At 36.8% G+C, this 20,868-nt stretch overlaps 1 protein-coding gene across 1 annotated transcript; it reads left to right on the forward strand.

Moving 5' to 3' along the window:
- Positions 1-240: 240 nt before the first annotated feature.
- On the forward strand, positions 241-9,649 carry LOC144977266 (nuclear transport factor 2-like). Its single transcript, XM_078922300.1, has 4 exons — positions 241-463; positions 5,133-5,204; positions 7,870-7,965; positions 8,744-9,649. Exons 1-4 carry the CDS (start codon positions 368-370, stop codon positions 8,858-8,860), a joined length of 381 nt encoding a protein of 126 aa, XP_078778426.1. The 5' UTR covers positions 241-367; the 3' UTR covers positions 8,861-9,649.
- The last annotated feature ends 11,219 nt before the right edge of the window (positions 9,650-20,868 follow it).

A 20,868-nucleotide genomic window follows, 5' to 3' on the forward strand; every position in this document is an offset into this window, starting at 1 on the left:
TGGACAATCTTTTGCGCTGGTTTGAGAGTATTTTCATTAGCCTACAACAATGAACCCATTACAATTTGGGTTACCAGACCTGCAAATTACCCCTCGATTTTAGCAGAATAAGTGATGGCTGGAAAATTTTATTCTTCTTTCATAACATTTGGCATTTTTTTAAATGACTTGTTTGGCGCTTTTTACATAATTAATTTGGCAAACAAGCTCAACTCTCACTGTCACTCTCTTCTCTCTAAACTCCAAACTCATTATTTCAGTTCCGGTGTCTCAGGTAATACTGAAAAAGGCGAAGTAAAAAAGTAAAAAGAGGGATCAGGTCCGTCTATCAATGTTTCAACCTAAAAAATAGAGGTATCGTTGAAACATGGACTTTCAAAAGATTGGAGCCGCATTTGTTAAACAATACTACGATCTATTTGATCAAAAAGATACAAGATCGCAAACCAGTAATATGTACCATGTGAGTTTTGATTTTGAAATGTAGAGGCTCTACTTGAGTCTTGAGTCTTGAGTAGAGGGAGGAGAGGAGAGGTGGGCCGGTGGAACCAACGTTCATTTAAAATTTAGCTCCTTTACTTTTAAAGTTGTCCACTATGCATTTAGATAGAAAAAGAAAAAAAAAAATTAACGCCTACCGTCAAAAACTAGATTTGACGATGCACTTGTTTTCTATTAAATAAAGGAGCCGAAAGCTCCTACTCCTACATCAAAATTATTCTTTTTTTTCTATTTGTTTGTTTGTTTTTAACAATGTTCTAGAGAGCTGAGCCGGTGTTACCAATACTTAGCTTCTATAACCAGGACAAATCATTCGTTTGGACAGAAAAATAAATAAAAACTTACCGCTTACCGTCAAAAGCAGTTTAGATTTGAAGATGCATTTGTTTTCTATCAAAAAACATTCGGTAATGGACAATCCTTGATGAATTTCAAAAGTTGTGTTGAAATTATATCCTAATTGTTTTCATGATTAATTCCTCGCGAAATCGTGTGGGCCCCGTTTCTGTTATCAAGGTTCCGCCTAGCCAGGCAGGGTTGCCAGATCATTTTTGAGTAAGAGACCAAACTAGCTATAGCAAGAAGCTTCGTATGGGAACAAAACAGACAATGGACGTTTCGGGTACAAACCCTTCGTCAGCACAACAATACACAAATAAACGTGGAAAACAAATAAAATATAATGAAAAATAACTTGTATCGTCTGTACTCAATGGTGGTTGCAGTATGAATGAAATGTTAGCGTGGCGTGGGTAGAGGATAGGGTGCCCAGGGGGGTGATCTAATTGATAAGCAAAGGTCAGCGTCAGGGAACAGAACTTTCCAGACTATAATGGAAGATAAAAGACATATTGGTAGTAGTAGTAGTAGTAGTAGTAGTAGTAGTAGTAGTAGTAGTAGTTGTAGTAGTAGACCTTCTCGACCTTCGCTCATCCAACAACCCCCCCCCACCTCCGCCGTGACCCTTTCACCTCGCCCCCTCCAACCCCCCCCCTACTGTTCCACTACAGCGTTCTACTACTACTACTACTACTACTACTACTACTACTACTACTACTACTACTACTACTACTACTACTACTACTACAACTACTACTACTACTACAACTACTACTACTTACTACTACTACTACTACTACTACTACTACTACTACTACTACTACTACTACTATACTACCAATATGTCTTTTATCTTCCATTATAGTCTGGAAAGTTCTGTTCCCTGACGCTGACCTTTGCTTATCAATTAGATCACCCCCTGGGGCACCCTATCCTCTACCCACGCCACGCTAACATTTCATTCATACTGCAACCACCATTGAGTACAGACGATACAAGTTATTTTTCATTATATTTTATTTGTTTTCCACGTTTATTTGTGTATTGTTGTGCTGACGAAGGGTTTGTACCCGAAACGTCCATTGTCTGTTTTGTTCCCATACGAAGCCTTTCCATTTTCACTCTTTCGTTAGTATTTTACGATCACCGGCTTCAGGCAGCCCTTACTGTTTTCTACTTATAGCAAGAAGCCAGATTCCTCGGCAGGAGCCCAAATACCACCAAACCCACCTTAGCCTCGCGAAAACTCTTTAGATTTGTTAAACAATTTAGATAGGATAAGGAAAATTCGTATATATAGAAGCATTAGCAAATGCAATCTGTGGCCTTAGCACGTGTTGCATTTAGATATTTAGATTGCCAAATAAAATAAGTTTTACCGGTACCAGAGTAAAACGATATAACGGGGAAAGTCAGAGGAAGCCAAAAAGTTGGTTACAGGAGGCCAAGTGGCCAAACCAAATTTTGGGAGGCCAAATGGCTTGGGAAAAGGCCAAATTTCTCAAATTTGGCCACCAGGAGGCCAAACTAGCAACCCTGGCCCCAGGTTTTTAAAAAAGTTTATTGGGAAAAAGATACGGAACAAAGTGTCCATAGATAGGTATGCAATTTGGTGCATTAGTGCAGTAAAAAGGCCTTTTTTTCTTTTATTCAATAAACTTGACTGCTGGTGGACCTTAGGCCTCTCTACAAGTCCAAGAAATAATACTCACTTTTTCTCTGCTCCAACGAAAATATCTACCCCTACCGGTCTAATTATTTGTAGCAGACGACAAATTTCTCAAAACGGTCACGTGACACTGTAAAAACAACACAGGAAGTCCATGAAAGCTTATTTACGGCATTTCCTTTGAACCGTGTAAACAACAAAATTTCGTTTTCATTTGACTCAACGGGTCAGATTGGCCGGTATTTTTTAACGAACTAAAGTTCTGAAAAATCAAAATGTTTCTTAGAAAGGTGAAGATGCTAGTTTTTGAAACAGAGGTAGGTTTTTAAAAAAAATCTTTATATTTTACGTGAATGCATGCTCAAGGCGAGTTGGACGTGCAGCGGAGGTTGGTAGGCCAAAGGCCCACCTCTCTAGTAGTAGGGGGTTTGAGTTTGGGTTAATAATAATCATATATATTCACACACAATTTGACTTATACAAATTGCTATATTTCTTTGTAATTTTTCAGGTGAACAATCTTCGACTCTATAGTTTCTTTGTAATTTACGATTGTTCGTCTGAAAAAAAATGTGGAGACGATTTTTCTGTGAATTTTTCATGAAAAAGCGAATATATATTTAATTCGCAAGCGAAACATGTCATTTGTTTGGATTTGTTTTGCCGGCTTTGTCTGCAAGGAAAAAAAAAGCTCACTTTGCCATTGTCGTTTGGTGTGCTCTCATTCAGAAGAAATACAAGAGCAAAAAGTAAATGATTCTGCAACCAGCTTGATACATTTCTAGATCGCGGAAGCAGCCTTGGGCGGTAGACCTTCCACACATTCCTCGAGATAGATTCATCTTATATTGTTATTTTAGTCGTGGATCTTTTGTCAAATTTCAAATGTCGTTTATTAGATTTATTTATTAAATTTGTCAATTTTTAGTAGCATTTGTAGAACAAACCTTGATTCATTGGTTAAAGTTTAAGCTTTCCTAACATGACCATTGTTCTGGTTCTCCATCGCCATTTCATTGAAGTACATGGAAAGGTAGTGCAGAGCAGCTGCCCTGGGGTTTTATTTTCTCTCTATTTCTATGTATAGTCTTAGGGTTGCTCGAGATCCAAGGTTTTTTCTACTAGGGTTCTAGTTATAGTATAGTTTGGTCGTAATAAAGGTTCAAGGGTTTTTATTTTTCCTATTAGTATTAGGGTTAGTTAAAGGCACGATAGGATTTTTTACTATCTATACCACAAAGCCAGATTAAATTACGTCTACAAAGGGACTCACGTATCTCCAAGAGGATTGTAATTAAGGGAAACCAGTCCTTGTCGGCATCATTCATTTAAAAAAGTGAAAGTAATTCTTTTTATGTTTGCTAGCAAGGGTACAATCTAATCTGGGCAATTTTCTCTAAACTCTAATATTAATCTCTCATTACCCTTGGTATAATCTCCACAGGTGTCCATCTTAATAAGCCCCTGGTGCCTACCAATCAGTTTCGCACAGTCACTTTGATATGTTGTAGTGAAACAACACAAGGGCCACACCTCTTTATCCTCTGATCAATCTATTGCTGTACAGCAGTTAGAATTATAGATCTCTTTTCAATAAAACACATAACTCTGTGAAAAATTGTTTCACTAGTTACAGAGAAAAAAATGCCTTTTTTGCCGTTTTATTTTAATTTTAATTTTAAAAATTTAAACAGTGTTCTGGGGAGCAATGAAAAAAATCACGGGTTGCAGTCGTGACAAACGCAGATGCTAGCTATATGATAATCTGTGTGGCTCAATGTCTCATCTTGTCACAAGACTAGATGGGTGACAGTGATTGTGTAAAATTCTGCTCCTGATGTTGTGTCCTTGGATAAGGGTTCGCAGCAAGGAGATTATCCTAAGCTTAAAATCTATGAAAGAAATCTTTGTACAGGTATGGAGACTTGTTACCAACATTAACAAATGTTTCAATCGAATTGAATTGAAGTCAGCATGCATATATCTCAATGCTTTGTTTCCTTGTTCAATTGATAAAACCATAGTGTGGACAAGCAATGGTCATTGGTCCCAGGTCATGTGGTGTGCTCTCATTCACATTAGTTTACAAACCATGCATCCTGTATCTCTGTCCCAGATGTGGCTCTTTCGGAAAGTAGTGGCTACTGCTGAGATGTGCCAGATTATCTATGCTTTGTCAGCCAGATATATTATATTGTCGAAGTAAAAAGAAGGCCAAATTATATCATAGCCATTTTCAAAGGACCCAATTATTGACAATATTTCCACAATGTTTTAAAAAGGAGGGTCAATCCTTTGAACAATGTCAATACATATTTAACAGTAAACATGTTTTGGATTCAACTTTTTACTTTAATGATTTCACTGAGGGGAGGAGGGGGCTCGCGTACAATGGCCTTGGGTGCAATAGGAGCTGGGCTACAATGGAAAATTGAAATATCCCCATTCTACAGCTTATAAATCATATGTCACGCATGGCTATAATGGCACAGTAATGTTTTCATTAAAAAGACTAGTACAAGAATAACATTTTTCATAACTTTAACTTTATTGTTAAAGATCAACATACAGGCTTGATATACTATAATTATTTTTGTTTTGTGTTTTAATTTTTCATTTGAAGCCAACAGAGTCATGCCTTACATTTGAGGGTCAACAGTTTCAAGGCTCAGGAGCAATTGTGGAAAAACATGCCGTAAGTGTTCAAAACAATTTTATTTACATTTTGTAAAACAGCAAAATATGTAATCCAATGGCTCAAACTATGTATCGTGTCAGATTCTTTAAGGGACTAGAAATTGACTTTGATTGTCTGAAAATTAATTTATTGAAGACAATAGACATGTTCTCTGAGGTTGCAAAAATTAAAATTTCTCTTTTCTAGTCGTTTTACTCTAGAACTACTTTTTGGCACCTGGTTCACACAGGCATAATTCTATTTTAGGAGATAGGTTACATATTATATTTTATTCTCAACCGTCAAAAGTTTGGAACTATAAATTTACTTGGGACTAATCTTGGACTGTAATTGTTCCTCTTCAGGACAACAAGATATCAATCCTTGACAAAATGTGACCAGTTGTCTCAAAGTGGTTTTAAATGTTCGTCACGAATGAATGGACACCATTTACTCGTTTTATGATAGGTCTCAGTGCGATGTATTCCAGAGAACTACCGTATATACCAAGAAACCACAATTCTATTTACCATCATGTCTACTCTGCCACAAAGGCCTCAATAATCTTTACACTATAAGGGCAAAGAGGTGCGGTGTTGCTTTACTTTATGTTTTATAGATTGGCAAAATAATAGATTAAATGACATTAAAAAGCAGATACAGTCAAAGTCGGTATTTGGAACGCCGCCTAACCGGAACAATCTGTCTGTGACATTATTTTTAAATATAATTTCTACTGGTTAATTGGAATTCATTCCGGCTAAATGGATTGATATTAGAGATTCAGCAAACATATGAGTTACTCTTTTCTTTCCAGCGGGTGGTTGGATGGGAGCATCACCCTTGAATCATATACCTATGATGTTCGCATGGGTGTACGATCCGATAGTGATGTCGTTTCTTCTTCTCTTTACTAGCCTATCCTGCTTCTTTGGTTTGTGATTGTATTTTTGACAGGGGATTTTTTTTTTCTGTAAATCTTCTGCCTGTTTGTTCTCGGTTATTTATAATTTTGCTTATGATATCTTTAGGTTATGATTTTGATTTACATTTGTACTATTTTTGTTAGATTGCTTGTTTTTTTGTTTCAGCGGTCTCTCATATAACCTCAATTATGTTGGAAGAGACCTAAAGCAACAAACAAAAAAACTTTTCTTTCCAACTAATTAAATTTTAAATACATGAATATTTACGTTGAAAGGAACAATAATGGAGTCTTCCTTTTTTCTATAAATAAATCGGTTAACAAGCAATGGCATTGAGTTTATCAACATTCGTTCCCTTTAATGTGGTAATATGTTAAACGAGCAATAAATGGTTAATGATATACAGTAAAATTACTTTAAACCGAAAGAAGCTAAACCGAAAAATACCTTAAACCGCAAAGAATTTAATAAATTGTGCTAGTTTCTTCATTATCTTTGTACTAATTCTTACGATGAACCGAAATACTTCTAAGCAGGACTTTCTTTAAACCGAAACAAGTTGAGAGCACCTCCCCTTTTTCTCTCTATATTTTTCTTCAAAAATTCGGGAAGGAGGCCACACATAATAATGCCCGGCGATATTAAACAGAGCGTAAGTATAAGATGAGGGTGATGGGTGGGGTGGGGGGGGGGGGAGGGAAACACTTCAATCACTGCACTTGGGCTTGGCCAACACCACAATCGCACAGACTGGAAAAGGAAGACAGCGGGTGACTAGCAGGCGAAAAATGAGGAAAGAGGGGGAGTTGGGGTGTAGAATCACGCAAGCGAGATGTTCTCGCTCATGTGTTGACGCTTTGGAACTGACTGGATTTGCAACACGACGATAAGGAGGGGGAGGGGTGGTAGACAACTTACTATTGACATGCCATTTCATTTCCACTTTGTTTAGATGTGTGTGTGAGGAGGGGGGGGGGAGGTTCTATGTAATTAGGCCTTTGAACCTAATGGCTTTTCAACAAAAGAGAGATGTGTAGTAGACAGCTTAGCATTGACACGCCTTTTCCTTTCCATTTCACTTCACCTCTGAGTAGCTGTGCATCATTCATTATCAATTATCACACAAGAATTTTCAGTCTTATTTTAGCTTTGCATTTTACTAAAAGATGTCTAAAAGAAAGCACTTTGCTTACACGTTTGAGTTTAAAATCAAAATACTATGTGAAGTCGTGGAAAAAAAAGTTGATCAAGACGGAGATATGTAAAATACACGGCATCCCGAACTCAACTCTTTCAGCAATTTTGAATTGAAAACGAAAACCCCCAAAAATATTTTTAAAACACACACACAAAAAAAAAATTAATGGTTACGAAGACGGCATTTATTCAACAACTCCATTTAACAGGAAACCCATGATACGATTAAATGAGCAAATTCCTTAAATAGTTACTACCCTTGAAAAACATTGCAAAACGGGAACTTGCTTTAAACCAAAATGTCTTTAAACCGAAATGGTTTAGAAGGTCCCCAAAATTTCGGTTTAAAGTAATTCTACTGTATATCGTTCTGCTGATCAAAAAGCTATTAATATTGGTTTAAAAGCTAATTTGAGTTCAACCTGGACTATGTCAGAATTTCTGATCACCCAGTCGGGTAACTGATTGAATATCAGAGATATTACTTTTCCTCAAACAATATAAGCAGTTGTGTCAAAACAGCCTTCTTTGTTCTATAATAATTGTTTTTTCTTCGCCAGAATATGCCATTTGCGAACTTATATAGGGTTATCACCACATCTGACTTTCAACCTATACCTGGTGGTGTTCTCATTCAAGTCTTGGGTCAGTTACGGGTAAGCCTATGTGATAATTGTACAGGACACAGTTCCCATTCTTGATTTCCCAAATTTCAGCTATTTTCCCCTATTTTTTTGTAGTATTTTATTATTCCAGAAAAATCATCATCATCAACAATAACGTTAACATCATCTAATTCATCCTTATCACAAATTCATTTTAAATTCCAGATTTGCTCCAAATTTTGTGCCTCAGGTAGTGTCTGTTTCTTGTCCTTTTGAGAAAATATATTTTTTACGACTCCATCTGTAATTTTTAGGATTTGATAAAGATTTTATTTATATCTGTTGCTCTCAACCTTTTTAGAAATCAATACAAGTTGTCTTTCTTTGTCTAATTGCAAACCATCACCTATGGAATTATCCCCACATTGTTCGCTATAGCTTGTGATTCAAAACTCTGTTGTCCATTCTCAATGAAAGATTAATGTGGGCCGGCACACTAAGACAATCATACAGTCATGGTTACAAATTAGGGAGCTGGCACTGACGTAAGATAAAGATATGAATAGTATGGACTGGATGATCAGCATGATATCCTCAATAAAACATCTATGTTTGGGTTGATTAAAGAGAGTGTGTGTGTGTGTAAGGCGGCCTTTTGTCAAAGACTTATTTTAATTCTGATTACATGTGAGCCGCATTATACTTAATTGACTGAAGTCTCATTACAGATGGACTTTATAATATAATATGTTTGAAAGGATTACAAGACTAATTACCAATGATTGTATCAATTAACCTTGTGTTTATTTATCTGTTTCTATTTTCACAGACTGACTCTGAAAATGACAAAATCATGGGATTTTCACAGACCTTTCTTGTTAGGGATGTTGACAATAATTTTTTTATACTCAATGATATTTTCCGACTTCTCATTCATAATGTGTAAATTATGTGATGTCTTTTTTTAAATATTACATCCTTACCTCAGTTTCCGATATTAGATCAAATAGGTTGTCAAATTATGCTTTTATCTAAGAACTAGAGGGACCTGTTAAGGAACATGAATAGTTAGGACAATTTATATCTTGCTAATTTTGTTTTGTTATGTTTCGTTATTTTACAAGTCATTTATTCTTTTATTCATATCTATAGGCAACTGCTAGATTTGTTGCTTTCTCTTCTATTATTTGCATAGGTCTTCTTACTTTGTCATTTGTTGTTATAATGCAAGTTTCATGTTTGTGCCCTTTGTATGATGTCTCAGCTTACTAGCTTTGTCTCTATTTTGTCTGTATTACCTATGAATATGAGCAAGAGATGTCATTATTATTGGATTGTGCATGCTTTCAATACAAGTGTTGGACTATGTGTGAATTAAATATGTTACCATTTAGTTGAAATTTATGTATAATGATTAATGTTTTGTCATGCTTTGTTGTATAGTGTTATGATATCTTGCGTTTTAAAAATTCACCCAGAGCTTGAAATGTTTTGTTCACAAAATGGAATATTTATTTCCCCATTATCCAACATCATCATGTGCTATTTTAAAAATTTGTTTGATTTATATCCTGAATTAACACATCATAAATCCATCTGGTCTTGTTGTAATTTGATACATTAAAAAAAAATGTTTGGGTGGTTGTGAAAGGGCTTAAAAATTATTTGTGCCATTATACCAATCTGAAAAGATGCAACTGTTATGCTTTCCAAATAAACCCCTTGTGTGTGGAAATGATCTAATTTTAGTCAATTACACGCATACACACACACATGAATAATATATATATATATATATATATATATATATATATATATATATATATATATATATATATATATATATATATTCATCCAAATCTCACATATGGACCCATGGTATGACGCTTAGTGCATGAAAAAGGTTCTTTAATCAGATTTTCTCACTGTAGTCATGTGTAAAATTAGTACCTTGCTGTTAACAGAATCTATTCTGTCGAGCTGGGTGGGGATCCTGACCTCCCATAGCGGGCAGGGAGGTACACACTGTGTCTTCTATCCCCTTATATCTGTTTTCCAACAAGCTTTCTGTCTTTGTCTTGAAATTGAGATTACTTGTTTTTTTTCTTGGCCCTGGCCTGAGTCCTAGCAGGGAGGGAAACAGTCAAATGCATAGTTATTGTTTTGGGAGATTATATTTTTTTTCCTTGTAAATCATCTCTCTGTTATGTATTATTGTATTTGTTATTTTTAATGTAAGCATTTGAGTGTATTCCTCTTTGTTGGATTTTGTGCTTGTGTCCGGATGAGACTTACAGGTGATCTCAAACTAAGTACACTGATGGTTTGCTCTTGGAATCTGCATCTGATCCCTATTTGTTCCCAGTTCCCCTTTGTCTTCCTTTCTCTTGGGTGCTTTAATTGCAATTCTAGAACTTTTTACTATCCCATTTTCTTCCTTTTTACTGGCGCTGATATAACCTAAATGTGTTGCAAGCGCCGTAAAACCCTTAAAAACAAAAACATATTCTGTCGGGTGTCATTCTTGTCCTTCATGCCAAGTGTTACATTTGGCTATGGTCCCTTTATAAAGCGCTTTGAGCATGTTTCATTGACACCAGTTAAAGCATTGTCATTTAAAGATCGTCTGGATAATCTAACCACGTTCTAGTTAAAAATGAATAGCGTATGAAGATATCAGTGATGGTAATCTTCCTCGATTCTGTGGAATTTTTGGGATTTTCTCAGAAATTTTCAGATGATTTTGCCAAAATCACCATCGTGTCTTGTGTCATCTTGTGCTCAGTTGCCTGAATTTAGGTGACAAATCCATTTTTATGGCGTCGGTATAGACAAACTGGCACAAGATGTCAAAAGTGAGATAAGGCAATTGATGGTCGAAAGGGAAGTGGGCGGGAGAGGGGGTAAATGAGTCTGATACAGCAGTGATGCCAAAACTCCGGTTTGACCGGAAAAAAGCTCTGGTCTGTAGCAAAAAATTCCGGCAAGTTCCGGTGTGGTCAATTTGTTCCATGGATACCCACCCCCCACACCTGCCAACCACCACATCATCATCATTGCCACTAGTATTACAACCATCATCACTACCACTACTACTGCAACCACCACCACATTATAACTACCACTACTACAATTACACCACCACCGCGACATCATCATCACTACCACTACTACTGCAACCAGCACATCATCATCACTACAACCACTACCTCCACCACATCATCATTATCACTTATACTACAATCATCACTACCATTATTACTACTGCAACCACCACCACCACATCATCACTACCATTACTACTGCAACCACCACCACCACATCATCATCACTGCAACTACCACTACTACTACAGCCACCACTACCACATCATCATTACCACAACTATTACAACCACCACATCATCACTACTACTACAACCACCACCACATCATCATTATTACCACTACTACTACAACCACCACCACCACATCATTACCACTACTACTACAACCACCATCATCACTAATACTACTACAACCAGCACCACATCATCATCATCACTACTACAACCACCACCACATCCTCATCACTACCACTACTACTACAACCACCACCACATCATCATCACTACCATCACTACTACAACCACCACCACATCCTCATCACTACTACAACCACCACCACATCATCATCATCACTACCACTACTACTACAAGCACCACCACCACCTCATCGTCATCACTACTACTACAACCACCACCACTTCATCATCATCACTACCACTGCTACTACAACCACCACCACCACATCATCATCACTAACACTGCTACTACAACTACCACAACCACATCGTCATCACTACCACTACTACTACTATATACTACTACTGCTGCTACTACTACTACTATACTACTGCTGCTACAACCACTACTACTACAACCACCACCACCACACCATCACTACCACTGCTACTACCACCACCACATCATCATCACTAACACTACTACTACAACCCCATCGTCATCACTACTACTACTACTATTACAACCACTACTATACTACTGCTGCTACAACCACTACTACTACTACTACTACTGCTACAACCACCACTGCAACATCATCATCATCACTACCACTACTACTACAACCACCAGCACCACATCATCACTACCACGACTACTACTACTTCAATCACCACCACCGCCATATTATCATCACTACCAATACTACTACAACCACCACCACACATCATCATCACTACCACTACTACTTCAACCACCACCACCATATCATCATCACTACCACTACTACTACAACAACAACCACTATCACATCTTCATCACTACCATTATTACTACAACCACTAACACCACATCATCCTCACTACCACCAGTACTACAATTTCTACCATTGGGTTTTGGCACTTTACTTCATTTAAAATAAGGAAACTTTGGGATTGTATTTAGCAATGTGTTTATGTATCATAATATTAATATAATTCTAATCAGTTATCTATTTAGAACTATACAATGTGTAAACACAATGCCAAATACCATTCCAATTTCTTTTTCTTTTGTGCGGAAATTCCTCTTTCGGCATTGAAATTCCTACGAGTGGTGTCTGAAACTCCTGTGAGCCAAATTTAAAGTTGGCGTCTCTGGATACAGTGGAACCTCCCAATAACGACATGCCACGGGACCGAGTTTTTATGTAGTTATCCGGAGGTGTCGTTATTTAGAGGTTTCCAAGATGGCGGACAAAGTGGGCGTGGTAAGGCCCGCGGGACCAGTTTTTATTAACATTGACAAAACATTGTAGTGTATTCCTCTTAGAGGGTTCTTGTGCGTGTGTCTGGATGAGACTTTAAGGTGATCTGAACTGAGTACACTGATAGTGTGCTCCTGGAATCTACAGTGGAGCCTCCCGATTACGACACCTCCGAATAGCGACAACCTCCTGATAACAACATTGACCAGTGGTCCCGATTTTTTTCTATTTAAAATCAGTAAAAAAAAAAACCTCCAAGTAACGACGCACTTTTTGATAAAACCTCCGAATAACATCATTTACTACTACTACTACTACTACTACTATCACCACATAATAACACATTTTCCAAGATTTTGTGTTTACTTGTTTACACTTACATTTATACCTTGGTTTTTATTAATGCATATCAGCCAAGATTCGTCAAATAAAGCTGCGTTCTCATTTGTTTCAAAAGCTGCATTCTCATTGGTTCAAACAGGAATCGTTTTTATAAACTTTGAGTACTCATACTCGGTATTTTTAGTATAGAACAGTAAAGGAAGGTGCCCCAAACGTAAACAAGGTCTAGAAGCACGTGGCAGACCACATGTTCCTGTCTTGACAGCTCACGTTCCAATGTAAATTATAGAAAAAAATAACCTTTAAAATTTGGCTGTTATGTGGCAAAAGAAACACATATTCATAAATACTCGATCACGCGTCAAATAATATCTAAATATTGATTTTTTATTAAACAAATCGTAAAATTTATCAAAAATTACTGTCGGTCTATTTTTAGACCACGGTCAATCTCATTCTCCAAAATCAATGCGCTTGTGTGAACAAAACAAGAACTATTTGAAATCTGGTTTTCGGAATAATTTAGCCATATACAAAGAATTTAAATAAATAACTATTTTATTTGTACGTATTTGTTTTTAACTGACTGAGTATTATCTACAATTTGAACGACAAAAACGGGAGACCTGTTTTGTGCGCAACGTTGTCCGGCTGCTAAAGTTCCTAATCACCAGAAAAGAATGGCAGTCCAACTCATGCAAAGGTAAGATGCCAATTTCAGTGTTTGAGTTTGTAATTTGTATCGATTGGTTTTGAGAGAAGGAAACGATTTAGTTCAATGTTAATCCATAATAGCGTTCGGGTATTTAACTTTGGATGTCTCACCGGCATAATTTTAGAATGCTTTGTTTATTTGTTTTCATTTCACTTCGCAATTTGACTGCTGTCAGTCATTACAAATTACAGTTACAGTTACAGTACAGCTTCACTCGCCGATTCTCACTTACAGAGTTTACGTTTCCTTCACTCATGTCTGCTTCATGCTCATTCAGTGAGTGATTCGAATACTACTCTGTGAGAGAACACACTTTTCGTAATTTATGACATTTTATGGGTAACGTTTACAGTCTAGAACGTGTGTCAGTGTCAGCGTCAGTCATAACTTGACCGAAAAACAAAACAGAAAGGAACAAAAAAAAGAGCAGACACCCCCCTCCTCAGTAGTTGAAATCTCAACAAAAGTTGTTTTTTTAAATCCTCATCTTTCGTGGCGCGTAGCTTTCACCGCTTGTCATATTTTATTGACTCTCGCTCTTTCCTGACCTGATAATAATAATAGATTTCGAAACAGTCTTCATTCTCTCATTATCTATTCATGACTGGAACTGGAAAAGGAACAAGACAAAGGGTCTCTGCCACCGATTTTCAATATCTTGTGTTGTTTGAGGGATTTAAGTTGGTAGCCGTTTTTGCCACATAAGACTTGTTGTTATTGTTTTTGCTGAGAGTCGATGGGATAAGGAATGGCAGAGAGGGAGGAAGGGGTGAAAAAATGAGAATGTCTGGGAAAAGAAAATGTCCCACTCAACCCCTTCTCGCATCTTTGATATTTGGCAGGTGTCAAACTACATGTATGACGTTTTGGATCTTCCAAGCCGTTTCGCCCTATTTGGTCGGTAGCTCTGTGAAAGAAAACATACAATTGTAAAATGCAGGGAGTGCGGTCTGATATTTTCGTCGTCGCTATGATTATTCCCAGACAGGGTCTGCCAATAACGAAAATTGGTTATTCCCAGACCGATAGAGGAAAAAAAAAAACAATATTTTTTTATTTAAAAAAAAAATAAAAACAATTTTAAGAAATTCATGCTCAGAAACGGAACAAGGCCAAACAAAAAAGGATAAAAGAATAGACTCGCTCCAAAAAAAAAAATTTTAAAAAAAAAGGGGGGGGGGGGGGGGGGGGGGGAGAGCGATTGAATGAATCTGTGCAGCTAAAATGAGCAACGAGTTTCCCTTGGCTCAAGAGGAATGAAAATGAAAAAAACTGTGTTTAAGTTTTTGTATGAGTGTTGTGGGGGGTCGTGGGGTTTTGTTACAGTTTTATACTTATAGATAGAATGCGGTTGGCCAAGGAGTTCACAACATTGCCATCCGGAAGTATAACGGACCAACACACAAACTCTGTGTAACCATGAACTTTTATAGTCTGGTTAATACAGTTTAGTGAGAACAACTCACAAACGCGGATGGCAAAAACAATAACAAAGGCCTGAGTGACGTCATCTGCATACTATCTATACACATCCCTGTTAGTTTAATCTATTTTGGGGGTAATGATCAAGTGGGGCCTGGTCCCACAACTCTTTACGGATTTACCTTGGATTGAAATGAAAACTAAACCTCTCTGATTACTTTAGATTACCTAATTTTATTTCATACGTTTTTTTATGAAGAAGAAGCTTTTTAGGATTTTGTAATTCATAGGAAACACCATGATATGTGACATGATGTCTTATCTAAATTTTGCCTGAGGAATGATAAGCCAACAATTTTGAAAAGCTCTCTCTATTGATCGAATTATCAAAAATTTTATTTGTGATCAGATATTTTATTTGACTTTAAAGTGAAATCTAGAGGCATTAAAAAATATTCAATGTTTATTAGACTTTTCTTATGTGATCAAAAAGTTAAATACAGGAAATACTGATCAAATGAGTTCACCAGAAGGTAAATAAAAGCCCATTTTTTAAAAGCTAATCGACATTGGTTATGTAATCTTGCCTTCATGATCATAAATCTCTGATAAAATTAGACCTGACACAACGGTTTTAGTTTTAACAACCTAGTGGTATCTGAGTTCCAGGTCCATTATGTTTTCTAATGTTTTTATTGAATATAAGCAAACCATTAAGAAATAGGTCATGTCTATATATTCAACATTGAATGGTATTTCTTCTTACATTGAAATAAGTGGTTCTTTAGAGTAATAAGGCTCATGGAACTGGAGTTATTCCTGTTTCTGTAACATGAAGCAACAGACCTTAAATAGTGCTTGATAACTTTCTTTAAACAATAAATGGTATTTCATCTTACTTTGAAATAATTGGTCCTTTAGAGTCATAAGGCTCATGGAACTGGAGTTTTTCCTGTAACATGAAGCAACAGACTGTAACAAGTGCTTGATGAACTCTGAATAAGTTGCACATTTACATTTTACTTGTAGAGTTAGATCCAGTTATTCATTCAAACATTGCTATCTTAATTTCAAATTGGCATTTAATTAATAATAATAAATATAAAGTTAAATAAATCCAATGATAATAATTGATAAAATAAGATAATTATAACTTTTATTCATTGGTTGGTCCATATGAATTTTACTTTATGATTTTGTGTGAGATGATATTGCTTTTTATGGGACCATGGGAAAATGGTTTAGGATGCCATGCTTATCTTTTTTTTTCAGATCTAAATAACATTACAACAAGAATGAGTCTCTGCATTCCTTTAATTGTTCTGGAAGCATTGGCCTGCCTATACCATGGGAATTAAACAATTTATATTCAGGAAGAAGTATCATTATTATTATTATTATCATCATCATCATCATTGAGTCATATCCTTCAAGATTATCAAAATGGCTTTCATTTGTTACTGTATCTTATAGAGTTCCTCATATATCATTATGGACCCTTCTATGTTTTTTTAATGGAATTAATGTTTTTATTCTATATTCTTCATAAAACCTCTCAGCTTTATTGACCTACCAAGTATAATCTAGAGACTAGAGAGCGGTGATTGAGAGAACAGGACCATATTTTGCTTTCGAGCGTTTCTTAATTTTAAAAGCAGCTTACTGTAGTTTGTAAAGATTTTAAAAAACTTTTTTCTAATGACAGCGTCTAATACACGTTAAAACCAATGCATTTCTATCCCGTTGTAATTTTTGGCAGTGGTATCTCCATTTTAATGGTATTGGCTCCTGTTTCTTTATACAAATGCCCTGTGAGCTTGTTATACACTCGAAAGAAACATTTACATAGGGAAGTCAAGAAGAATATAGCAAAAGAAACCTGCTTCCTTGGTTATGAATAAGAAATTTAAAAAGAAATAGGCAAATATCTCTTTATCTTGTCTACCATTTAACTTTCTAATTATTTTTAAAAGTTTATTATATCCTTTTCTATATTTATAATTTAATTTATCAACAAGATAAGAGTACTGATGAATCTATTTATGTAGCTGATTTGTAATGGTAGTAGAATTTGATAGATGGGACCATGTGATGTTGCATATCAGAACCTTTCTTAATCAAAGCTTTTGCTAAGGCTCTTAAATCACAGATTTAAAAAAATGGAACTACACAGTTTCAGTAATAATTATCAATTTTCTTTATTTTTTTTCTTTCTCTTTCACAGGATGAGAATACAAGCATACCTTTATAATGGAGAAACATCTTATCTATATTTTTAAAAATGATTTTCAGTTTGAATAACATGAATATGAATGAAATGACAATAAAAGTGATATAAATTTATAATCTGCTTTTAATTTATTTCGATTTCACAAGTTGTGTTATGGCCCTCAGATACGGCAGGACGGGTGAGACTGAGAACCAGTCCTCACAATAGCACTAGAGGTCTTGTATGCAAGATGTGATTTCCATTGATGCAGTTTAAAGACTGTCCTGTTTTATTCATTCTGGTGCACGCTGTAGGTTTTTTGGGGTTTTTTTTTTTGTTTCTTGTTTTAAAGAAAGATTCTTTGGGCTTTTTTCTTCAATCTAAGACTTGATTGAATTCTGACTCAATGCAAATCAACTTTGTTCCAACTCCAACTCCTCAATTTCAAATTACAATGAACTTGTGCGCCCTTCCTTCTCTGTTAACCTACAGGTTATTGGATATGTAAGTTTAATACATTTACGTCTACCACAATGATAGACTAGCAATTTATCTAAATATCTTGCATTCGTCTTTTGTAATAACTTTTCATTCTGGGTTACACATGAAAGTTAGCAATGCCGGGTTACAAAAGTATTTTGATATTAAAAAGATCATCATCCTAACATTCTAATCTTAATCTTTGTCATCTTACTTTTTTTTTTATATGTTGCCAGGTGTAAGACTTATTAATTTTGCAAGTCATCATCATCATAGCTTGTCGCACCAACACCAAACTCACTCCACAGCATTGGGGAGCAGACTCTTAGGTCATGGTCAGTGCAGCTGAGCCCATCCTGGCATTCTCTAAGGATGTCTGCTCTGGGCATTCACATGTACACAAGCTAGTCTCAGCCAGCCCCCACTTTTTCATGCCACCAGTTGTTCTCACAAGTTTTGCCCGTGCTGTGTTCAGTGTTACCAATTCATTCCTGGGGAGCTCGGTTCCGTAGGACAGTTCTTCTCTCGGATCTCCAACAGCTTCATTTGCATGATTGTCCCACTCTGTGTGGAAATCCTGTATACAGCTGCATGGTCAGGGTTGATGCTTTCTTCCGTCATGAAGCTCTTTCTCGACTTCAGTCTACTTTTTATTGGGCTGTGGTCATGTTGGGGGTGCCTTGGGTCCATTTTCTGTTTATATTTCTGGGCTTTGGAAGCAGTGGCTCTTCGAATGTGGGGAGGTGCAATGCCAGCCAGCCGATGGAGGACTGGAACTGCAGTCGGTTTCAAGTTACTCTAATGATCCGGCAGGTGTTATTTTGACATGGCAGGATCTTACTCAGACTGGTGAGACCTTTTCGGCTGTTGAATAGCAGAGGGCTAGTATGGTTGTCCTGACTGTTTTCTGATCTGCTCCCCGTGTAAGTTTTTCTTCTCTTTTCTTAGGAAGTTGTTTCTTTTGGCCACCTTTGCTTTTGTTTTCTTTGCGTTCTGAGAAAAGGACATTGTGCGGTTTACGGTAACACCGAGGTACACGGGGAATGTGTTGTTCTCCAATATGTCCCCATTCCAGGAGATGTTCAGTTTCCTGTTTTCTTTAGACTTGGCGGCTCTTTATATGGAAAGCACACTCTTGAGTTTTTCCTGGGTTAGCATTTTGTGAGTTCTTTAAATGTGGGCTCAGAGAGTGGCTCCAGGACATCCGTTAGTCTCTCCTCAATGGTCTTGAAATCAGAGGCCTGGGACGCGAGACACAGATCATCAGCATATAGAAACCCCTGGATGTTCTCGAACTGAGGTTGGTCATTGGTATAAACGTTGAAAAGGATAGGTGCAATTACCGATCCTTGAGGGAGTCCGTTCTTTTGTGATCTGCTTTTCTTCCCATCCATTTCCACAAAAAAGTGATGGTTTGACATAAGGGATTTTATTATTGCAACTATTTTTGTGTTGCGAGTTACCCTTGCAACCTTTAGGAGCAGTTTCCTGTGATTTACTGTGTCATAGGCAGCTGCCAGGTCCACGAACACAGTTCATGTAATTTGTTTGTTCTCGTAGAGATGACTGATCCTACCTCAATGGCGATTGGTCCGGATTGTGATTTTGGTATGGGGTTGCCGACAGTTTTTGACATGGCTGGAAGACACAAATGCAGGGTCTGGGTTGTAACCTGTTCTCCAGCGAGCGCTTGAAAAGGATGATTCATGCGTCATAGAAGAGTGTCAGATTATATTGGTCAGCCCATTCCTCAACAGTATCTACATCTTCGTTGTTCTCATTGTATCCCCATTTGGTGCTGTGGCTGTTAAAGTCACCTATCACAATCATTGGTTTCTCACTAGTGGTGGATGTAACTGGCCACTTGAATGGCGTTGGTGGAGGTTTGTTGACAGATATCACATTGAAGTGTCTGCCTTCAATTCTGAGAATTTCCACCTCACTTACTGTCATGTCCTGGTTGTATGTCACTATTGATTTGTCTTTGACTTTGATGTAGTTAACGCTACCGTGAATGTTGCTTTCATGTTGTATGACTAAATGCATGCCAGGGATGTTTAGTGCCACGGTCTTGTGCGTCTCTTGTAGACAGAGTTGCGTCGCTGGAGGCCGATTGCTACAACACACACAACACCAACATTTTGCAAGTATCTTTAACACTTTTACCATTAAACGATGATATTGACAACAACAATAATAATAACTATTATTATTATTATTATTATTATTATTATTATTATTATTATTATTATTATTATTATTATTATTATTATTATTATTATTATTGTTATTAATAATGATATTAGTAGTAGAGGTCTAGTAGTAGAAATAGTAACAGTTGGACCAAGTACATAAATATGAATATTTATACAGCGCATTTCAACAGATTCAGATAGCCGTGAGCAATGCGCTTCACAATGTTTCATATTTATCCCCCCCCCCCCCCCCCCCCACTTCAACAAGCCGTATGGAACCATATTTCTTTGTCATACAGCCTGTTAAGCGACCCTTGTGTACTAAACCTGTCACTACCCGTCATTTCTGTAGCCAGATACTCATTCAATCGAGTGGGGTAAGCGGTAAAGTGCCTTAGCCAGGGAAACAACGCGGGGACCACAATTTTTCACGATTAGTCATCCATCCTATTACTGATCACACTTAGCATTGGCATTGCTCGACTTTTGTGACAAGACGAAAACCGTACCGCTGAGCCATACGGTCCGTTAGTTCAGTCTAGTTTTGTGGTATCAGTGGTTATAATACAGTAGTGGTAGTGCAGTTATAGTAGAAGTACGTAGTAGTAGTCTTCTGTTCAAAATGGTCATCTGAGCGAAGAGATAGGAGATAGATTCGAATTTACTCTCTTCATTGCATTGACCGTATGCTTTGACTTTGATCATTTGATACGCTGTAACAAAAAAAAAAAAAAGTACGGTCCACCTTAACCAAAAACAAGCAACAATCTTAGTTTCCCTGAACATAGATATGGTTTTGTTTACGGGAAGAGGGGGAACCATGATTATGGTTTTCCTACAAA

The sequence above is a fragment of the Berghia stephanieae genome, chromosome 7, assembly GCF_034508935.2.
Source record: "Berghia stephanieae isolate SIO BIC M18660-M18661 chromosome 7, UCSD_Bste_1.3, whole genome shotgun sequence".
Taxonomy (NCBI): domain Eukaryota; kingdom Metazoa; phylum Mollusca; class Gastropoda; order Nudibranchia; family Aeolidiidae; genus Berghia; species Berghia stephanieae.

Coding starts and splice junctions, on each gene's coding strand:
- LOC144977266 (XM_078922300.1), top strand. CDS start 368: ATGGACTTTCAAAAGATTGGAGCCGCATTTGTTAAACAATACTACGAT. Junction 464..5,132: donor AAACCAGTAATATGTACCAT/GTGAGTTTTGAT, acceptor TTTCATTTGAAG/CCAACAGAGTCATGCCTTAC. Junction 5,205..7,869: donor CAATTGTGGAAAAACATGCC/GTAAGTGTTCAA, acceptor TTTCTTCGCCAG/AATATGCCATTTGCGAACTT.